This window comes from Polyergus mexicanus, unplaced genomic scaffold (assembly GCF_030449975.1).
Source record: "Polyergus mexicanus isolate NDT 795.1 unplaced genomic scaffold, iyPolMexi1.0 SCAF_2, whole genome shotgun sequence".
Lineage (NCBI taxonomy): Eukaryota > Metazoa > Arthropoda > Insecta > Hymenoptera > Formicidae > Polyergus > Polyergus mexicanus.
The window spans coordinates 6,299,007-6,318,497 of NW_027223322.1; the positions used below are offsets into that span (position 1 = coordinate 6,299,007).

General features: G+C 34.1%; 2 protein-coding genes across 5 annotated transcripts; one reads left to right on the forward strand and one right to left on the reverse strand.

Annotated features, from left to right (window-relative positions):
* Positions 1-1,021: 1,021 nt before the first annotated feature.
* On the reverse strand, positions 1,022-12,404 carry LOC138944732 (serine/threonine-protein kinase VRK1). Of its 2 annotated transcripts, none has more exons than XM_070315666.1 (10): positions 11,421-12,404; positions 5,936-6,108; positions 5,713-5,838; positions 5,407-5,603; positions 5,077-5,317; positions 4,662-4,862; positions 4,300-4,523; positions 3,947-4,215; positions 3,683-3,822; positions 1,022-3,249 (listed from the first exon to the last, which is right to left on the reverse strand). In XM_070315666.1, exons 1-10 carry the CDS (start codon positions 11,477-11,479, stop codon positions 3,164-3,166), a joined length of 1,716 nt encoding a protein of 571 aa, XP_070171767.1. In that variant the 5' UTR covers positions 11,480-12,404; the 3' UTR covers positions 1,022-3,163. The 2 variants fall into 2 exon arrangements, with proteins under 2 accessions (XP_070171767.1, XP_070171769.1); XM_070315668.1 differs by lacking the exon at positions 11,421-12,404 and adding an exon at positions 7,776-8,547.
* Camki (Calcium/calmodulin-dependent protein kinase I) lies at positions 11,428-19,485 on the forward strand. 3 transcript variants are annotated; one of them, XR_011448860.1, is made up of 4 exons: positions 11,430-12,394; positions 17,092-17,226; positions 17,309-18,620; positions 18,705-19,485. XR_011448860.1 is itself a non-coding variant. In XM_070315669.1 (3 exons), the coding sequence occupies exons 1-3, from the start codon at positions 12,285-12,287 to the stop codon at positions 18,778-18,780; spliced, it is 321 nt and encodes a 106-aa protein (XP_070171770.1). In that variant the 5' UTR covers positions 11,428-12,284; the 3' UTR covers positions 18,781-19,485. The 3 variants fall into 3 exon arrangements, 2 of the variants coding, with proteins under 2 accessions (XP_070171770.1, XP_070171771.1); XM_070315669.1 differs by lacking the exon at positions 17,309-18,620 and having other exon boundaries at positions 11,428-12,394; XM_070315670.1 differs by lacking the exon at positions 18,705-19,485 and having other exon boundaries at positions 17,309-18,696.
* The last annotated feature ends 6 nt before the right edge of the window (positions 19,486-19,491 follow it).

Here is a 19,491-nt window from a genome sequence, read left to right on the forward strand (position 1 = left end):
CGTGCGCGTGTATATTAGGGGCACGCACGATACGTCAACGGAATCGTCGCCGTTCTATTATTAGACGGCCGAAGTTCGCCGTTGCATCCGACGACGGGAATGAATGGAGAATGCTCTCCCTGAATATCAGGACATTGCTCCTTAATGTCCGCGACGAACGAAATTCGTGTTGAATTTCAGAAAATGAAAATCAATTCCAAGAAAATTTCGAGACACTTTTCTTTTATCTTCCGAGAATTGCCTTCTTAATTTCAAATCGATCTTTCTTATCATTAATCTTCAGATTAAGCAGAAATAATATTGTAAAAGTTCATGGCGAAATTTGTTCTTTTCGTCTGTATCCTTTTTTTTAATCTTGAATTATTTTGGGTTGAGATTTTTTTTTCATGTAAATTTTCCGTAACTTATATAATATCTCCCACAAGCATGACTTTTAAATCGCGTTATCGTCTAAAACTTGCCATATTAAAAAGCAAAATTGGAATATAAATCCCTATCAATAAAGAACATATTGTATTGATATTTGATTAATTTTCAAAGGAGAGATTAACGAATTATTAGTTAATTTTTTTCCAATAGAATCCTTAGTATTTTTTACGCGCTGCTATTTTTTCTATTTCTTACGAAAGTAATGAGAGAGTGAATAACATCGTTTATGGTTTACGTTTTACGCGATCCAAATATTTAACACGATTAATAGTACTCGATTACATCCCCATTCCGCCATATTGCGAACGTAATAATTATTTAATAATTTGAATGTGATATAAATTCTATAAACTATTGCATGCAAAAATATAAATTTGTTAATTATTCCATATATTTGTTTGATATAATTCGTAATATAATGTAGTCATAGACAATATGTTGAGCAGTAAATATATAATGCCGATGCGAGCACATGTATATATATATATATATATATATATATATATATATATATATATATATATATATATATACGGTTTATATATTTTATATACACACACATCTCTCTTTTCATTATATTTAATAGTTACATCTCTGTGATTTTAGTTACATTTTCCGCATGAATTTAAGTAATTAAACTCACCCTATGTATATAAAATAATAATAGTTGTTTTTCGCTCAAATTTAAGTAATTTATTTCATCTTATGTATATAAAATAATAATATAGTGGTTTTTTTTTCGCAATCTTCAGCGACACTTAGGAAAACGCACGGTCTTATCACACTGTTTTTGATTATTACAAAGTCTGTTTTATTGCCAGTGAGATATCTACCTGTACAAAGTAATCTAATAATGTATATTTGGCTATATAAAGTATCTACGAGAGAATAATATTTGTCCAGCAAAGATTTTAAGATTTTTTCAAAAATCTCTCATATGGAATCACATTAAATCATTTTTTGAATGCACATTCTGGAAACAGAGTACCTATATTATATTCGCATTTAAATATAAAGATAAAGGGGGAATTTCGCATAAAAATAGAATACAAATATAGATGATTGATGACAATTACAGTTCCGAGCAATATAACGATGTTTTTTTTTGTTGGGAGAAGAAAGAAGACACAGGTACATATAACTTAGAATGATATAAATAAATTATCACAAATTTGTATCGTAAAAAAATTGTAACATAAATCTATAAATGGATCACGACAACGAAAAGCAGTAACAATGATTAAACATCAATTAATAATGTTTTGTGTAAAGACGCGCGTTATATCTAAAGTCAGAGATAAAAGTTCATATAATGTGACATAAAATATAAATCATAATGTAGTATTTTCTAATATATGGTAAGCTCAGAAATTACGCCATTGAATTAAAAAAAAATTACTGAATCTCTTTCACTCATACAGTATATAAAATAGCGAAATCTTATCATATGTTTTATTTACTATCCCTTCATAGTATTGAATTATCCTTCAAACACTAACATGAATTTTAAATGTCATGATATAAACTAAATATATATGTTATGTCTACAGTTTTGCTTACTGCATATGTCATTGTAGAAATTAATCTATAAAAATTATAATATCTTTAAATATATTTTTATATAAGTTAGCGGAACGGATTATTCTAATGAAGAGAAATGGGGTATTTACAATTGTGACTTTAACAAAAGAAATCTATTTCTTCTTATCTGATTTATGCGTGAAATTAATACAGCTGAAAAAATTAATACATGAATTAATTGAGTCAGATATCTGAGTGAATAAATCTTTAATATTTTATAATGATTCTTGAGCAGTTAAATAGGAAAGGACATAATCGTTATGGAAAACAAGATTTTATAAACATGACGCATTCAATATCCACGTCATCTTTCCTTTGACATTTCTTTATGATTTATATTGCACAAGAATATTCATAAATCAAAAATTTTGTGATGTCTAATAATTTATCGTAATCGTCGTATAATTATCTTTACTACTTTATGTCAATTTGCTTTTATATATCTAAATACTGTATATCATCTTGTAGAACACAAGAGATTGGGACATTAGAAATTTGATAATATTGCTTGTGTTATATATTTTGTCGAACACAAACCTCAGTTAAATTAATTATAATGTATGATTGTAAATATATAGACACACACACACACACACACACACACACACACACACACACACATTTAATTTGACTGACTCTATTATAATATTATATCACACATACACACACACACACACACACACACACACATTCTTTCTTTCTCTTTTTCTCTCATTCAACATATTAATGTTAAATAAATTTAATCTAATGATTTAATTGCAAATTTCACTTGTGCGATTAAATTATATAACAGACATTATGTCTTGCAGGAATATTACGACATCCACAGTTGATATCTTTCTATACGAACACATTAATTCTATTGAATCTCTGTAATTTCCTAGGAGGAAGTCACTTAGTCACTTAGTATTATTAATAATATTTTATCACTATTTTGTTCGCTATACAACTATTTAGAAATCTTATATATATATATTGTTTAACATGATCAAAGAATAAATCATCATGATGAAGCAGTCTTAAACAAATTAGCGCGACGTGTATCGATAACATCGTGTCAATGAATGAGATTTTGTCCGAATAATACTTGATTATATATTCCCAATGGTGTCATTTTCAGAGATATGATCTCCATAATACTAATCAGGTCCATTTAAGAGAATGAACCTTTTCTTCTTTTATGCGTAATCTCGATCGAATCGTCCCCTTTCCGTTTATGTTGTTTCTTAACTCCAAGTCCTAATATATAATTATATAATTAGTTACATATTATTGATCAATCTTAAAAAGTGTATACAAATGTCCACTATTCTATTGTATAAACGTTTATAAGAAGTCTTCTAAGATTTGTGCAAATAATTTTTCAGTAACAAAAAAGTATCATCAATATTTTTCGAATTAATTAAGATTATCAAAATTTTTTATATAATTTCTATAATTATAAAATACGCTTTTACAATTATTTTGAAAATAATAGTCAATGTGTGTGAATCAATTTGTTAATATATCAATAATGTAATCAAGTTTACAGAATTTATTAAATATTTATATTTTATTTATAATATATTAATTAAATATAATACTATTAATTAAAAATATAAGAATGGCAGATCACTCTATATGCTTTTCTAACTTTTCTTTCTTAAGTAATAATTTCACATATTAATCTTACGTTTTATCTTCGCCATACGTGAACGTGTTACGCGTGGACTTTCGGAGTTAGCTACAGGCCTAGAAGACTCGATAACCTTTTTTTTTAATCGTGCGACTTCTTCCATTGCGGGTGTCATCCATTTTGGTTTGAGCTCGTTACTGAAATTCGGATAATAATCGATTAATAAAGATATAAATAACATAAGTAAAAAATATATATATTTTTCGTATACTTATACGTATATCATGCTTGAATATGCAACCGTGAAAATTAAATACTCACTCCGATGATTTCGGCGTTCCTTTATGCCTAAATGAACTTGATTGTCTTTCCTTCATTCTACGAAGTACGTCTAGCATAGCGTACGTCGGTAGAGATGGTGGTCGTGAAGGCGAGGATGATGGGGGTGTGAGAGGCGGTGTCAGTGGCGAAGGTGGTGGTTGAGTACTAATTTTTGCAAATTTATCCGGGTGCAGCGCCAATACTGCTTCCCAGCTAAACTCTTTATTCTGAATTGGATGTTTAGGCTGCGTATTTCGAGTTATTCGAATCTAAATAATATTAAAATAATATAGTTAATTCTATAAGTTTAAAAATTATACTAGATATTTGAAATTAAGTTAAGTGAAATTTACCTCGCCATTTACAGGCTTGCAAGGTCTCCTTTCTCTTAAATATGGACGCTCGAAAAATATAGCGCTTGTAAGATTTTCATTGGATTCTTTCATACTATAGAGACACATAGGAATATTGCCATCTTGGCTGCCACTGCGTACGAATAAATTCCGTAAATAGGAATAATTGGGTTTGGTCTCGAATTCTAGCTCGGTCACATATTTCATATATTTCATAACTGCGGCTGTAAGAAATAGATGATATCTTATATAAAACAAGGTATCAAAAAAAAAAAAGAGAGTAATAATACAAAATTATACACAAAATGTGAATCCATTTTTTTTTAGCATTCCTGATTTTATTTTATGATATTTTAACTAACCTGGTGGTGTTTTTTTATAAGGAAAGCATTTGTCCATAAATAAAGATAAGTCTGATAAAAGAATTTCTTTTTGTCGATGAACTTCTTCTGGATCGATGACTGAGTCCATTTCATCATTACCTTTTTCCCAAGGTAACTTTCCACATAACCATTGTATAATATTATATCCTAAAGTCTCTAGATCTCCTCTCCTCGAATGTGCTGAAAAATATTTTACTTAATAAAACTTTGAAATCCGAAGTAATTTCTAATTTTTAAATCAATAGTTTTCACAATGCAAAATTTTTTTTGCTAAAATTGAAGAGTTTGATCGTTCTTGTCAGTTTCTTAAATAATATAATATTCTTTATAGATAGATTGGTATACAAATCATTAATGATATGCGAAAATATCCTTTAAAAGTAATGTGGCATACTTCCATGATGAGCATCCCGTGATGTGAATTCTAAAGTGCCCTCATGAGCTCTTCTCTCGTCATGTACAAATGGCTTGTGTTCACCAGTTCCTGTGCGAAAACGATACGCCAGTCCGTAATCTACGAGGTATGCCTGGGATTTTTCTTTTCCTATCCCGTCCCCGTACGATAATAGGATATTTGGTCCCTTAATATCTGCATGAGCATATCCTTTGCTGTGAATATACTCTAACGCATCCAACTGCAAAAAAAGATTATAAGTCGTAAATAATCGTAAGCAAGATTGTGCGATAATTGTTTACATATGCTCATCACAAGTGTGAAATTTACCATTTGTACAGCCAGTGTGTTAACTAATCTTGTTGGCAATTTCCTTCTATGTGACAGAAATAGTTTTCCAATATCTATACCATATCGCGGTATTACTAGAAACCTGTATCGTTGATTTCTATAAAGGTGAGATCCCGAGCCCTCATACGTGGGAACACCAATTTTCCTCTTCCTTTGAGATTCGCACCAGCTTTTAACTGTAAAAAAAAATATCAAAACTTTTATTTTACTATCAATCATACTTTTATTCATTTTTTGTGTCTTTAAATAGATTGATATAAATCATATTATGTATGCATTACTTACTTATGTGCTTACGCGCTGCTCTTATATAAAAATTCATTTCAACAAATAATGGCCCATTATTATGAGGTTCAATTTTTACAACATATTTGGCATCTTGGCCAACAGGTGACATAATATCGTTAGAAGCTGTAAAAAAAATCAATTTTATTATATTTAATTGTATATATGTATAAAATACGATACAAATTACAAATGCAAATAGATTATGGACATAAATATTTACCTAAGTATATATCTCCAAAACCACCATATCCAATGGTATTTCCCAGTCTCCATTTATTCTGTGTAATATCGGTTAGAATTTCTCCCACTGGCAGTTGCGCCGGTAACTTACAACCCGCAGCTGCCACTCTCTTCACAGGCACATCTTCTACTCGTCTCGGTGGCATTCTATAGCTGTTAAATCATTAACATGTTTATTAACTTTGTTACTTATTTAACCAAGTAACATAACTTATTACACATCACATAGGCAGGAAACAATTTCAATTTGCAACATAGTTTATTCTTACTGTCTAATGTAGTTTATTCTTGTTGTCAAAATTCTATCATAAATAAAATAAAATTTGTTTGATACAAGTGGGATACCAATACATTGCATCAATTGTCATACAATATTGTATACACTTTCTAGAGACAAGAACACATCAGGCATATTAATAATCTTACATTTTATTCTTTTCATTAATTTCTTAAAAAATACCACATACATACATTTTCTAAAGTGCTTTTATCTGCATATTAATTGTGTAAAAATATATATCTTATTGTTAAAATTCTATACATAATGTACATTTTGTATGTTTAATTTTGTTGACAAATGTTTACAACAATCAAAAGACATTAATAATACACATCTATAATTAAGAAAATAGATGTTTATTTACTATTATTCGCATAACTATAGTGGAGTCTTTTCGAGACGATATAGCCAAATGAAATTGTTTAATTGTGCTGTCAAGTAGGTAGCGAAATGCTATCTACTTTAGAAATACTATTAATTTTTTCCTATGAGCTGCAAATACACTTTATCGCATCAGTTGCATAAAAATATTTGCACATGTATAGGATGTCCCTAATTTAAATGGCAAAACTTCAGGAGCGTGTAGGGGACCGAAAAGCTAAGACAGAAAGTCCTTTAGAGATTTGCTCGTTTTTGCTCCATTTTGGAGAAAATCACAAAAAAAGAAACAAAATAAGTTTTCATTTTTTTTACTTATTTATTTACATTTTATTTATGTTATCATCTATTTAATGCAGATATTGTTCAAAATGTTGCCCTCTTGCAGCAATGCAAGCATTACATCTAGCACCGACCTCATTAATTGCAGCTAGACATTGTTCTAGGTGATATTTGATGCACTGCATCTATGATTCGGTCTCTTAATCGCTCTCTTCAATTGATTCGCACCGTAAAGGATAACATCAAGTATTTACATATGTAAGGAACCTTGAAGCAGAAAGTTTATTCGATGCCAATCAACTCAAGAGAGCGACTGACAATGAGAGATTGAATTTTTGCGATTTTCTCTAAAATGAAGTAAAAACGAGCAAATCTCTAGAGGACTTCTTGTCTTAGCTCTTGAAGTTTTGCCATTTAAATTGGGGACACCCAGTATATTAACAAAGAAACTAAACTTGTAGTTTGTTCAGCGACTTAACAATGGATCATTAAACAAACTTTACCAGTCTATACGCGATATAATTTCTACGAGCATGCTAATTTTAACGGAATGCAATAAAATTTGTTTCTACAACAAATGTTCTCGGCAAGTCTAATTATTATAATTATTGCTTCATAGCGCGAACGTACGTAATTTGAATGCCGATCAATTATATGAAATAATCAGAAACAATCAAGCGCTAAATAATAATAATCATTCTATTGACAATATATCGTTTGTACAAGAGAGAGAGAGAGAGAGAGAGAGTGAGTGAGTGAGTGAGCGAGAGAGAGAGAGAGAGAGAGAGAGAGAGAGAAAGAGCTCATAACAAATAAATTTCGCAACATCGGATTGTGGTTTTCTACACATGTTATCCCCCGCGAGGATAAATATACTTACATGACGTACGTATTTCTTTAACGAACGACTTATTATTCAACAAAAGGAACTCACATTTCACGCACTCGCGAGAAAACGCAATGGAGTGAAATCGAGAGATTCGCAAACTACTAATTAGGTTTCGCTGGACGCCAGAAACGCGTATTGCAAGGTTAGTTACAACAAGTTACAACAAGATCACGATGCATATACGTGTGTAATGTATATATCGCCGTTCGAAGTAGTTCGATGTATCGTGCGTGACGATCAGCCGGTTTTTCCCTCCGCTGTTGCGGATTCGAGACGAAGAGATACGCGGAGACGCACGAAGAAACGAAGGGAGTATATATAACCAATTAACAGGCCTGTACTTGTCGTACGGTGTATACGTTAACGGAAACACGGAACGACGACCTCGAGCCAACGTTCTCCTTGTCACCGCGCGCCGAAATGCTAGGAGCGGCGAGCGCATTCGAACGCGCCTGTCAACGGCCCGCCGCGAACGGCAGGACGGCACTCTTGTCTCGTCGACTCCTTCACGTTCCTTCCTTCGCCTCGGTGTCCCACACACGCGCACCGCTCCGTTTGACAAATCGCATCGCGCTGCCGTTGCCGTTACAGCCTTATAGCGGACTGCAACGGGACGATCAGCTGAAGGCCGATCGTCTTTAAAAAGCGCGTGAAGTTCCTACCAAGCTCGTATCAGACTTGAAGACATTTGAAGATTGAAGATTGGAATTTGACTAATCGGAGTAAAAAGAGTCAAGATTTCTTTGTCCTGATTGGTCAAATTTCAATCTTGAAATCATCGATCTCTACAAAGTCCGTATCAAACTACCCAGTCAGCCATGTCTGTTCTAATAGACCCAGTAAGCAATTTGATAACAAATTGTTGCCAAATTGGCATCAAATTCGCTCAAAACTTGGTAACAAATCCAGTGCCATCTGTGTCCGCATTAAGCTTGTGTTTTGGTGACAAAGCTTGTTGACATAACCTGACAGCAAATTGACGGCAAAAACCGAGTAAAGCTTGACACGATTTCACGTCAAATTGATGGCAAAAATCGACCAAGATCTGCGCAAGACAATCTGATAGCAGATTGTCAGCAAAAACCGAACAAATTCTGCAGCTTTTGGCCATTCGTATAAAAGTATATATTTAAATAGATTTAAAGCCTTAACCCTAAGTAACAAAATGATGATAAGTTTTGGTCATAAAATGACCATTAGATAATTAGACATTATATAAAATCATATATTAATATGTTAAAACATATAGGTAAATTTAAATAACTTAATTTATAAAATTAAAGATCTTTTTGGACAGAAATTGTTTGAATAAGTGAAAATCGAACAATTATCTGTCCGATTAGCCAAAAATCAATTCAATATCTGAATTTCCTGTATAAGAATTATATCAAAAATTGAACTGATAGAAATATATATATTATAATATTATTAGCAATTTGTAGGCTTTATATACACTCATGACAAGAATTTGAATATATATCGATATATATTGCCAAGTGCTTGCTACAAATTATTGTCAGGAAAAAGACTACAAATTTGGTACATGAGCTATTATTACCGATTAAGCTGGCAGATTACCAGCAAGAATCGAGCAAGAACCAAGCAAAGCTTGCTAACATAACTATACAGCAAATTGGCGGCAGAAACCGAGCAAAGCTTGCTGACATGACTGACATCAGATTGTCTATGCAAAAACTGAGCAAGATCTGGAGTGCGCAATCTGATGGCAAATTCGCAGCATTGGCAGCAAAAACCGAACAGAATCTGCAGCTTATTACAAAGTATTATAAAATAGTTCAGTCGCTTATCGCTATGCGGCGCGTTATTCATTATCTATACCCGTATTTAAATTCTTGTCATGAATGTATATATAAAGCCTGCAAAATGCTAATAATATTGTAATATATATATTTCTATCAATTCAAGTTTTGACACAATTCTCATACAGGAAATTCAGATATCGAACTGATTTTTAGCAAATCGGACAGATAATTGTTCGATTTTCAATTTACATTTACATTTACAAATAATTATTATTAATAATACTATAATAATTGTACGAATAATTATTATTAAATATATTATTTAAATTCACCTATATATTTTGACACATTAATATATGATTCTATATAATGTCTAATTATCTAATGGTCATTTTATAACCAAAACTTATCATCATTTTATTACTTAGGATTGAGACTTTAAATCCATTTAAATATACTATTTTATACGAATGGCCAAAAGCTGCAGAATTTGTTCGGTTTTTGTTCGGCAATCTGCTGATGTCAAGCTTTGTTCGGTTTTTGCCGTCAATTTGCTGTCAGGTTATGTCATCAAGTTTTGTCACCAAAACACAAGCTTAATGCGGACACAAATGGCATTGGATTTGTTACCAAGTTTTGAGCAAATTTTTGATGCCAATTTGGCAACAATTTGTTATCAAATTGCTTACTGGGTATCCATTGAAAATTGAAATTTGGCCAATCGAAGAAATTTTAGATCCTTTTGTTCTAATTTTATTTTTAATTTTAAAGTTAAATTTTTTATTTTCAATTTTTAATGCACAATCTGATACTGGAGCGAGCTTTCAAGAGTGGGAGAATGATAGCGTTTTCGAATGAACGAATTAATCCAACCAATGATCAATTAATCAGTATATTTTACTATGAATTCAAGTCTCTTATTGGTAGAGATGATGCAATGACGTCATTATAGTCGCTCTCAGGAACGATTAAACCATAGACATAGATTACGTTTACACGTTATCTTTAATCGAGTTTAATAACATCTGTAGTTCTAAAACTGGCCAATCACGATCATTCCATTCTCAGAAGAATAATCGTGATTGGTCAATTTTAAAACTGTGGATAGTATTAAACCGCGATTAAGGGTGACGTGTAAACGTAGTCATAGTATATCTAGACCGAGCGTTTGCCTTTATTTAAGGAGTGGGGGTAAAGATGCGCGTAGAAAAGGACACTCTGTTTCGTGCCCCTTGCGTTCTCTCTCGCTCGCACAGAGCATAGCGCTCTCTTTCGTCATGCTACGTGCGAGCGAGAGAGGACGCAAGGAGAACGAAACAGAGTATGTCCTTTTCTACGCGCACCTCGGCTCCCACTCCTCAACACTTGGTCTAGATATACAGTGTCTATGGTTTAAACTTTTTGCTACATTCGAAATTGGGACGATGCGTGGCGCCGGGCGTAGAGTCGCAGGCTGGTAATCGAAAGATTCCAGGTTCGATTCCGCTCGGGTCCCATCCTCCCATATGACTCAAAAAGAGGTTTTCACACATTATCCTATATAATGCCTATATTGGTTTATCATATATTATCCTATCCAATACCTATATTAGTTTATCATATATTAACCTATCTAATACCTATACCCCTAGTTAATGGTGTATAGACAATTCCTTTCGGAAAGTCTCCCAGCCATATCAGAGAAGAAGAAGAAGAAGAAGCTACATTCGAAAACGTCATGATCCAATTCGTAGAAGAGGATGGATACATGCTGGATGAATCGCTATCTCTGTCAGGGATTCGCTGATTGGTTGATACTGTTATAGTATTACTCGATTGGCAACACTGATAACGACGACGCCAACGTCAAACGCAACGAACGTTGGCGAATTACCGAATGCACGCTCCGCGACTCTTGGTGCGCGCTGTCATCGAGCTGTCATTCTCGTTCATCCAGTCCAGTCCGATCGGATGTATATACCGTATATATCGTTGCGGTGCTACGGGTGCGCTGCTGACATTATGACCCAGGGCTGGCACGGGCGCGAACGCGTATCGCCAAGAGCGACGTGGAGCGACGACGTGACGGCAGCGCGATAAAGTAGCGTCTGGTGGCAAGGAACGCGAGCTATCTAGCGAGGCCGCGACCCTGAGCCCGATACGAAGACGCTTGTACAACTCTGCGCGAGTAGTGGTGGTAGCGAACGGTAGCGAAGAAAGTTACGGCCCAGCGGTAGCTGAATAGTCGGCGAATGAACGTGAGACGCGAGTGAGAGAGAAAGAAGATACGAGAGGATATACGATTCGCGGATCCGCGAAGAGGGAGAGAGAGAAAGAGAGAGAGAGAGAGAGAGAGAGAGAGAGAGAGAGAGAGAGAGAGAGAGAGAGAGAGAGAGATAGAACGGCCAGGCTATCGCAGACAATCCGAAAGGTCGCGGGTTCACGATCGCTCCTGCGGAATTGTCGGGAGAACATGACGATCTGCCAACGCGTCTGACGCCTCGAATGTCTTCCCAGTGCGCCGAAGGACGACGATCGGCGAAGTCTTCTGGATCCTCTCGGGGATCGGTACTCTTGGAACTTTTATAACTCGTCGGTGCTATTCGCGTTGATCGCGTTGCAGAACGCATATACAAGAGATCTTCGCGGGAAGCGATATATACAGTGTGTTGCCGTTTATGTGACGGATACGCTGCGCGTGTAGATACGTTGTGTCGTATATAACATACGCGCGCTCGCGCGAATTTCGTGGGACAAGATGCCGCTCTTCGGCAAGAAGGATTCGAACAAGAAGATCAAGAAGGACGGGAAGGATGACAGATCGCCATCCGTCGAGGACAAATACGTCCTGAAGGATTTATTGGGCACGTAAGTGTATCATCCCTCGTCCATCCGATCGTCGAGATTATCACGGCGTGAAATTGAAATAGGCAAACTTCTCTGTGACGTACATGTTTTTCTCTTTTTATATTAGCGGAAATTCAATCATCGGAATAATTATCGCGGGGTCGCGGGATACATACGCTTGATGATTACCGAAGGAATTTGGGTGTACTTCCGAAAAGTGCTCACCCCCGATTTTTTTGAAACTCAGTATTCTTACGTATTTTGAGATGCGCCGATTACGAATATCATAGTGAAAATTGGCGACTATTTGATTTTCATGGTGAAAAACATGAAAAATCCATAAAAAATTATAATCTTTTACGCTTATCTCAGTAAATACGGAAAATCATGATAAATGTTTTAGACAAAAGTTTTACATCTCACAGAGATAAACATTTTATGTCCTATTCATTTTTATCGTACGAGTGATAGTTTTCGACAAAAACGATGGACTCTAAATCTTATATCTGTCCTCCCATCTAATTGTAAGCATGCACTTTGCAGTACATATATACGATTCTACATGGGTTTACAACTTTCCACGCAAAGCGAGGTTCCACGCAAACCTATTTGTCTAGCTTTTTGGTAGTGGAGCCCCCCGGAAGGAAGCGGAACCCACTGTTTCCACACATACACTTTTTCACGCGAAGCGAGGTTTCACATGAGTTTGCAACTTTCTACGCAAAGCGAGGTTCCACGCAAACTTATTTGTCTAGTTCTTCGGTAGTGGGGCCCCCCCGCAGGGGGGCGGAACTCACTGTATCTACGCATACACTTTTCCACGCGAAGCGACGTTCCATATAGGTTTGCAATGGGGACTCACAGTTAAAAAGCACTCTAAAATTAGGATTTTTGTGTTAACGCTGTTACTGGTCTTTATACTCCATTTCCTCGAAAACTATTATTCGTACGGTGGAAATGTATAGGACCTAAAATGTTTATCTCTGTGAGATCTAAAACTTTTGTCTAAAACATTTATCATGATTTTCCATGATTTACTGAGATAAGCGTAAGAAATTATAATTTTTATGGGTTTTTCATGGTTTTTACCATGAAAATCAAGTAGTTGCCAATTTTCACTATGATATTCGTAATCAGCGCGTCAAAATACGTAAGAATATTAAGTTTTAAAAAAAATTGCGGGTGAGTACCTTTCGGAACTTTATCCAACGGATATCCAATTTCCGGCTTAATCGCCGCTTAAACATTTTATCGTCGTAGATTAAAGAGTTAATGACTGATGTAGATCTCGATACGCAGCACACCGGCAAATACGTGATTATTTATACGGCAGTCTGTTTACATTCAAGAGATATGCAAATAATGGAAAATTGTGATGTTCTTTTTATCTCTAAATGTTTGCACTTTAGCAAAAAGATAAACGCTATTTTCTGATATTCCATGTACGTCTTTACGATAAACTCTTCCCGGGAGGGATCAACACCGATTTTTTATTTTATAATATTACGAATCAACATTATTTTTACGCCTAACGACATAACAATATTACACTAATACTATAATATTATATATGACGTGATATTACGTTAAATGATAAATGTAAGCGTAACGATATGCGTAAAATCGGAGCACGCGTTATATATATTCTGTGCAAGATCGATTAAGCATTAGCTCTCTTAACACTTTCGCTGCCACGCGTCACATATGTATATATGACATCTTCTTAATTCGTATAACAGATTGTCTATGATTACGCAGTTACGTAACGATGATCGAGAAGACCGGAGAATGATGGAATATTAAAATTCGTATGACGCTCTGAGAAAAGGATGATACAATCGGAGAGAAATAGTTGTTTATATGGAAACGAATCACGCGAGAAGAAAGATGGAGATGTTGTCGTGTTTGCGAAACATAAATTCGCAAACATATTCGGCGGATCAGTATTATTTGGAATGAGGCCATATTGTTCTCTCTCTCTCTTTCTGTCTGTCTGTCTGTCTGTCTCTGTCTCTATCTCTGTCTTTCTGTCTCTGTCTTTCTGTCTCTGTCTTTCTGTCTCTGTCTTTCTGTCTCTGTCTTTCTGTCTCTGTCTTTCTGTCTCTGTCTTTCTGTCTCTGTCTTTCTGTCTCTGTCTTTCTGTCTCTGTCTTTCTGTCTCTGTCTTTCTGTCTCTGTCTTTCTGTCTCTGTCTTTCTGTCTCTGTCTTTCTGTCTCTGTCTCTGTCTTTCTGTCTGTTTGTCTGTCTCTCTGTCTCTGTCTCTCTGTTTCTGTGTCTCTGTCTCTGTCTCTCTGTCTCTGTCTTTCTGTCTTTCTGTCTGTCTATCTGTCTATCTGCTCTCTCTCTCTCTCTCTCTCTCTCTCGCATGTATTTCACATATCGGTTATTCCTTTCATTTATAGGAACGCGATATTAGTATGCATTTCGCGCGATCCTCCAGGATGATCTTCTATATTGCCACTAAATCCAGTGAAATTCGTATGAATACAGAATGTTCTCAAACTATCGCGCGTTCTTTTAATCATAGCTTTCTCGATCAGTTTGAAATAGTTCTTTTCTGAAAATAAAAAATGAATCAGATTTTTCTCTCTCTTTTTTCTATTGTAATATTTTTCAGTTAAAAATACGATTTAAAGTAAAATTTTTTTTACGCGGTTTTAAGCTTCGAAAAGACGAATAATTGAGAGAATTTTATAATTAATATAATTTTTTGTCTGACAGAAATGATTTTCATTTAGGTTAATTACAGGAAAAATTATATAACTATGAAAAGATACTTATTGGAAAAAATCTGCTTCGATATATATTTTCGATGAGGAAAAATTGATCTTGAATCGATCGAAGAAATTCATTAAGAAGTCATCCTGAACGATTTTTGGATGCTTTACATACAGGGTGAGACAATCGAAACAGGCCACTTGTAAATTATGTTTTATGAAAAATTGTTACATATAAAAGTTGAATATAATTTCAAGAGGGTTATTACTTTTTAAAGTGAAAGTATTTCAGAGATTTGAAAATCAGCATAGTTTTTTTTAAAATTGAACCACCCTAATTTGTGTATATAAATCGATTTCTCGATAATAATTTTTCATACAATATATAGTTTATTATACAAATTTTTCAAGTGGCCTGTTTTAATTGCCCCACCCTGTATATACAGATACATCTTTTTTCCGTGGCTTTCTTTGGAGCGTACAGCTTCCAGTTTCTTTCATTTGCGTACAAACGACGAGGAGTCGCGTGCTAAGTGGATTGCATAAAATGGAACCGTGTCCGCGATTTAATCTTTCTTTCCTCGTCTCACCGATATTAATGTAATGTAACTTTCTTTCGCGATGGATTGCTTTTCGGAATATTCCGCGTGCGAAGAAGCTGTGCTTTTTTCTCTTTACGCGTAAAGGATGTCTTTCGATGTCACGTCGATTTGCATTAAAATCGAATTAAAATATAATGTATATGCATTTTTGTAATAACACTTTGCGAGATTACTCTCTTAAATGGATGTTTTCAACTGGAAGTTGATTCCAATTACACATACACATACAGATACACACACACACACACACACACACACATCTCTATTGCATCGTTATTATTACATATCTTTATAATTCTATTTTTATAATTTTAACATTCGATCTTTATCTTTTATATTTGGAACTGAAAAATTAAATGTAGTTTCTTCCTTCTTATCGCGAAGCTTTCTGGAATCCGAATTAAACTTGTCGATTGTTGACTAGATCAATTCAGAAAAAAATGCACTCAATGTTCGTCATCGATATTTCTCTTAATCGTTTTGTATATACGCGTTATCGGTGTATGTCTTTTGAAAAAAATATTTAGAACGCAAATCCCTGACATATATACCTATAAATAGCTGTATCAGTCAACTATACTTGTCGATGAATTATTGTGCCGTTTATGTAACTGATTGCCGATGTATTGCAATACATTATAATGAATATTTAAGTGACGGAGAATTTAATTTAATGCGATTCTGCACAAAATGTAAAATGTATCCATAACTTCCGTACATAGATATGAATAAACTAGCTTGTTTATAAAACTGAATGTGCGTTCCCGTTTAATCGGGAATCCTTAAATAACACAATATATAAAAATCAAGAATCGTTGAGTATACATATTTATAATCTTTGACTTCTGCCTATATAATGATATGTTTTTTGTCATAACTCGGGAAAACTCTATTTATAGAGATCGGATCTTTTCTCCCAAAAATTCTCGTTATATATATAATTTGTCTTAATTAAAATGATATTTTGCTGTTTCTTCACACTTTTTTTGATATGTATTTGTCAAGAGGCTCTGGAAAATAAAACGTAAATTTTACGAAGAATAAAAGACCTTCTGTTACTTACAATTAGATAATATGATGCATTTCTTTTGATGCATTCAATATGTGTCTCAAGATACATCTGTTATCGTATTTCATATGATAATTGAAGAGTTAATTGTTTGCAGCATATTATTGTGCTCAAACTCTGGTCTATAATTTTAATTGCTGATAATTTGCATTATTAATTAATAATGCAATTATTAATTGATCTATAGATTAAAAAAAAACGTTAGTTTATATAATTACATGGATAATGACATGCTTAAAGAAACGTCACGTACACGATATAATCTCTAATTGTAGATAAATTTACTTTCGATGTCTAAAAATATATTTCTTTTTATTTTCCTTTGTTTAGGGGTGCGTTTTCCGAAGTGAGACTAGCGGAGAGTAAAGAGAAGCCTGGTCAAATGTTTGCCGTGAAGATAATCGACAAGAAGGCGCTAAAGGGAAAGGAGGATTCATTAGAAAACGAAATCAAAGTCCTGCGAAGGTAGGAAGCAGAGCGATTCCGAGAGCTAGACGTACAGTAGATCAATTTTTACTAGTAATGTAACTCTTTGTTTGATTTATAGTTGCTCCTTATAATACTTAGGCATTCGGAAGATTGATAATTGGCTGATTTAAGTACACCAGTTCTATTATCGTTGGACTCGACTTCGATATAGTTATACGCATGCTTCCCTTTATATAACAAACGCTACATCTGTCAAAATTATATTATTCGAGTATCTCATATCCTCTCCTCCATAGCTTTCTAGCGTACATCAGACATATTCATCTGTCGTGGCGTTGCTGTATAAAAATAGTGTTTGGAGAAATTTTTTCATTTTTGCTTTTCAAAGTTGGTTTGAGAATTATAAATTGTTCTCGATATCTGTTTGATCACGGTATACATGAATCACGTGGGAATACGGACATTAATTTATGACTAATGTCATTATGCTTTTTCACTTATACGGTATTATTATAGCTACATATACATTGTATATGGTGTTATATAATCCAGCTCACAATATTACATGTCTCGGATAATTTTTTTCGAGAAAAGCGCTGTGATGTGGTATTTGCAGCAAGCTCTGATGGCTGTCGTCTGTCCTCTTGTTATCCTTAATGTTGTATGCAAATAATGTGCCTCTCGTATATAAGCTATATATTGTCTCGATGCTCTGTTATAAGCATATTCTATAACACATACTCGAAAGTCCTCTGTTATAATGTATTTTATCACGTGGTTAGGTATGTATTATTTTTGACAATGTCTTCTTTGATACGATTAATATAGCTATGGATATGTGTTGAGATGGTACTTTTCGATGTTTTTATCACCATTGGATTATCTTTCTCCTTTATCATTTTACTTTGTGTTGTAGTGTGATTTACATAACAAGACTAAAATAAGTCACGCAAGAGCGATTATAAAAAAATTATAAAAAAAGAGATCTCGAGAATTCTGTTGTATCATGAAATTATCATTTATCGATCAGCACTGCAGAAGGTGTTACAATACACAAACACACACAGACACAATAATAAATATAAAAATCTCCAGATCTAATTAATATATAAGTAAATGTGGAACCGAGTTTTGTATTCTAAATTTTTATCGAAAGAAACACTGCATGCATATATGGAATTTCAATAACATTAATTACATATTCTTTATGTGTCAAATATATTTATTTTCATAATATCCGCTTATCACGTATTTACCTTTCACAACGAACAAGACGGTAAACTTTATTGCATCTGTATTTGTAATCAATATCACAATATCGATATATTATACAAATCCATTTTTTATGCCCCCGAACTGGGACAACCCTGCAAGTTTATCAATGCGGTAAAGAATAGAGTCAGAAAAATTTGAACAAACTTGGCACGCGAGTAAGTGCAACCAACTCTGCTCTCGATATTTACATATGTATAATTACGTAATTGTGTATGGTATTTTTTTATTATACTTCGTAGGTTCAGTGAAAGTGTGACACCACAGAGTGGTGGCGGATCGCTCAGGTCGGATAGTAGTGGCGAAAAGAGATGGTAAGTGTGGGGCCCCAGAGAGCACGGGCACCAACTACCTGTACCTGTATCGCTCTCAGTATTCTTCTGTATCATTTTCGACGATATGCCATACATTTTTACAATTCAAATCGTATATATATAGTTATAAATACACGAAAATGCACGATCTGTGCACGTTCGTCACTGCGTAGCGTTCAACACAGTTTTGGTATCCTTGGTACTTGCCACACCTTTCGCTAAGCGAGAAACTACAGTGGGTATATAGTAAAAAGATCAATATATATAATACATATATGTATTTGCACATCCCATCTTTCGTCTTTGGCGCATCATTTTACACGAAAAAGAAAAGAATATTACTGTAAACAGTGCCTCTCTCTATCAAAATGTTTGGTAATTATTTACTATAACGGATCCAGCCCCAATGATGTTGACCTTGACACGTGTCGTCAAGGACATAATCCTGAGTAACTTTTCTTCATAACTTAATCGGCGGTCTTTTATAATTTTTTAGATATTTAAAGTTGAAGTTATAGATTCGAAACGAAAATTTGGTTTGAGTTATATAACGTAACTTGAATCAAATTTTAGGTTTATATCAGAAATAGGTTTGGGTTAGGTTATATCTTCCAAAAGTGTCCATGCATATACTTTACAACGCGAAGCGAGATTCACCTCACGATTGTTGTGTGAATAGGAAAGTGTATGCGTGAACGCAGTTGGTTCCCCCCCC

Bases quoted from the DNA above. Each gene is read 5' to 3' on its own strand.
- LOC138944732 (XM_070315666.1), bottom strand. From the start codon at position 11,479: ATGAACGAGAATGACAGCTCGATGACAGCGCGCACCAAGAGTCGCGGA. The intron at 6,109-11,420 runs GTAATTCGCCAA...ATGATTTAACAG, and splicing joins AGTCGCGGAGCGTGCATTCG to CTATAGAATGCCACCGAGAC. The intron at 5,839-5,935 runs GTAAATATTTAT...TTTTTTTTACAG, and splicing joins TTTTGGAGATATATACTTAG to CTTCTAACGATATTATGTCA.
- Camki (XM_070315669.1), top strand. From the start codon at position 12,285: ATGCCGCTCTTCGGCAAGAAGGATTCGAACAAGAAGATCAAGAAGGAC. The intron at 12,395-17,091 runs GTAAGTGTATCA...TCCTTTGTTTAG, and splicing joins CTGAAGGATTTATTGGGCAC to GGGTGCGTTTTCCGAAGTGA. The intron at 17,227-18,704 runs GTAGGAAGCAGA...TATACTTCGTAG, and splicing joins GAAATCAAAGTCCTGCGAAG to GTTCAGTGAAAGTGTGACAC.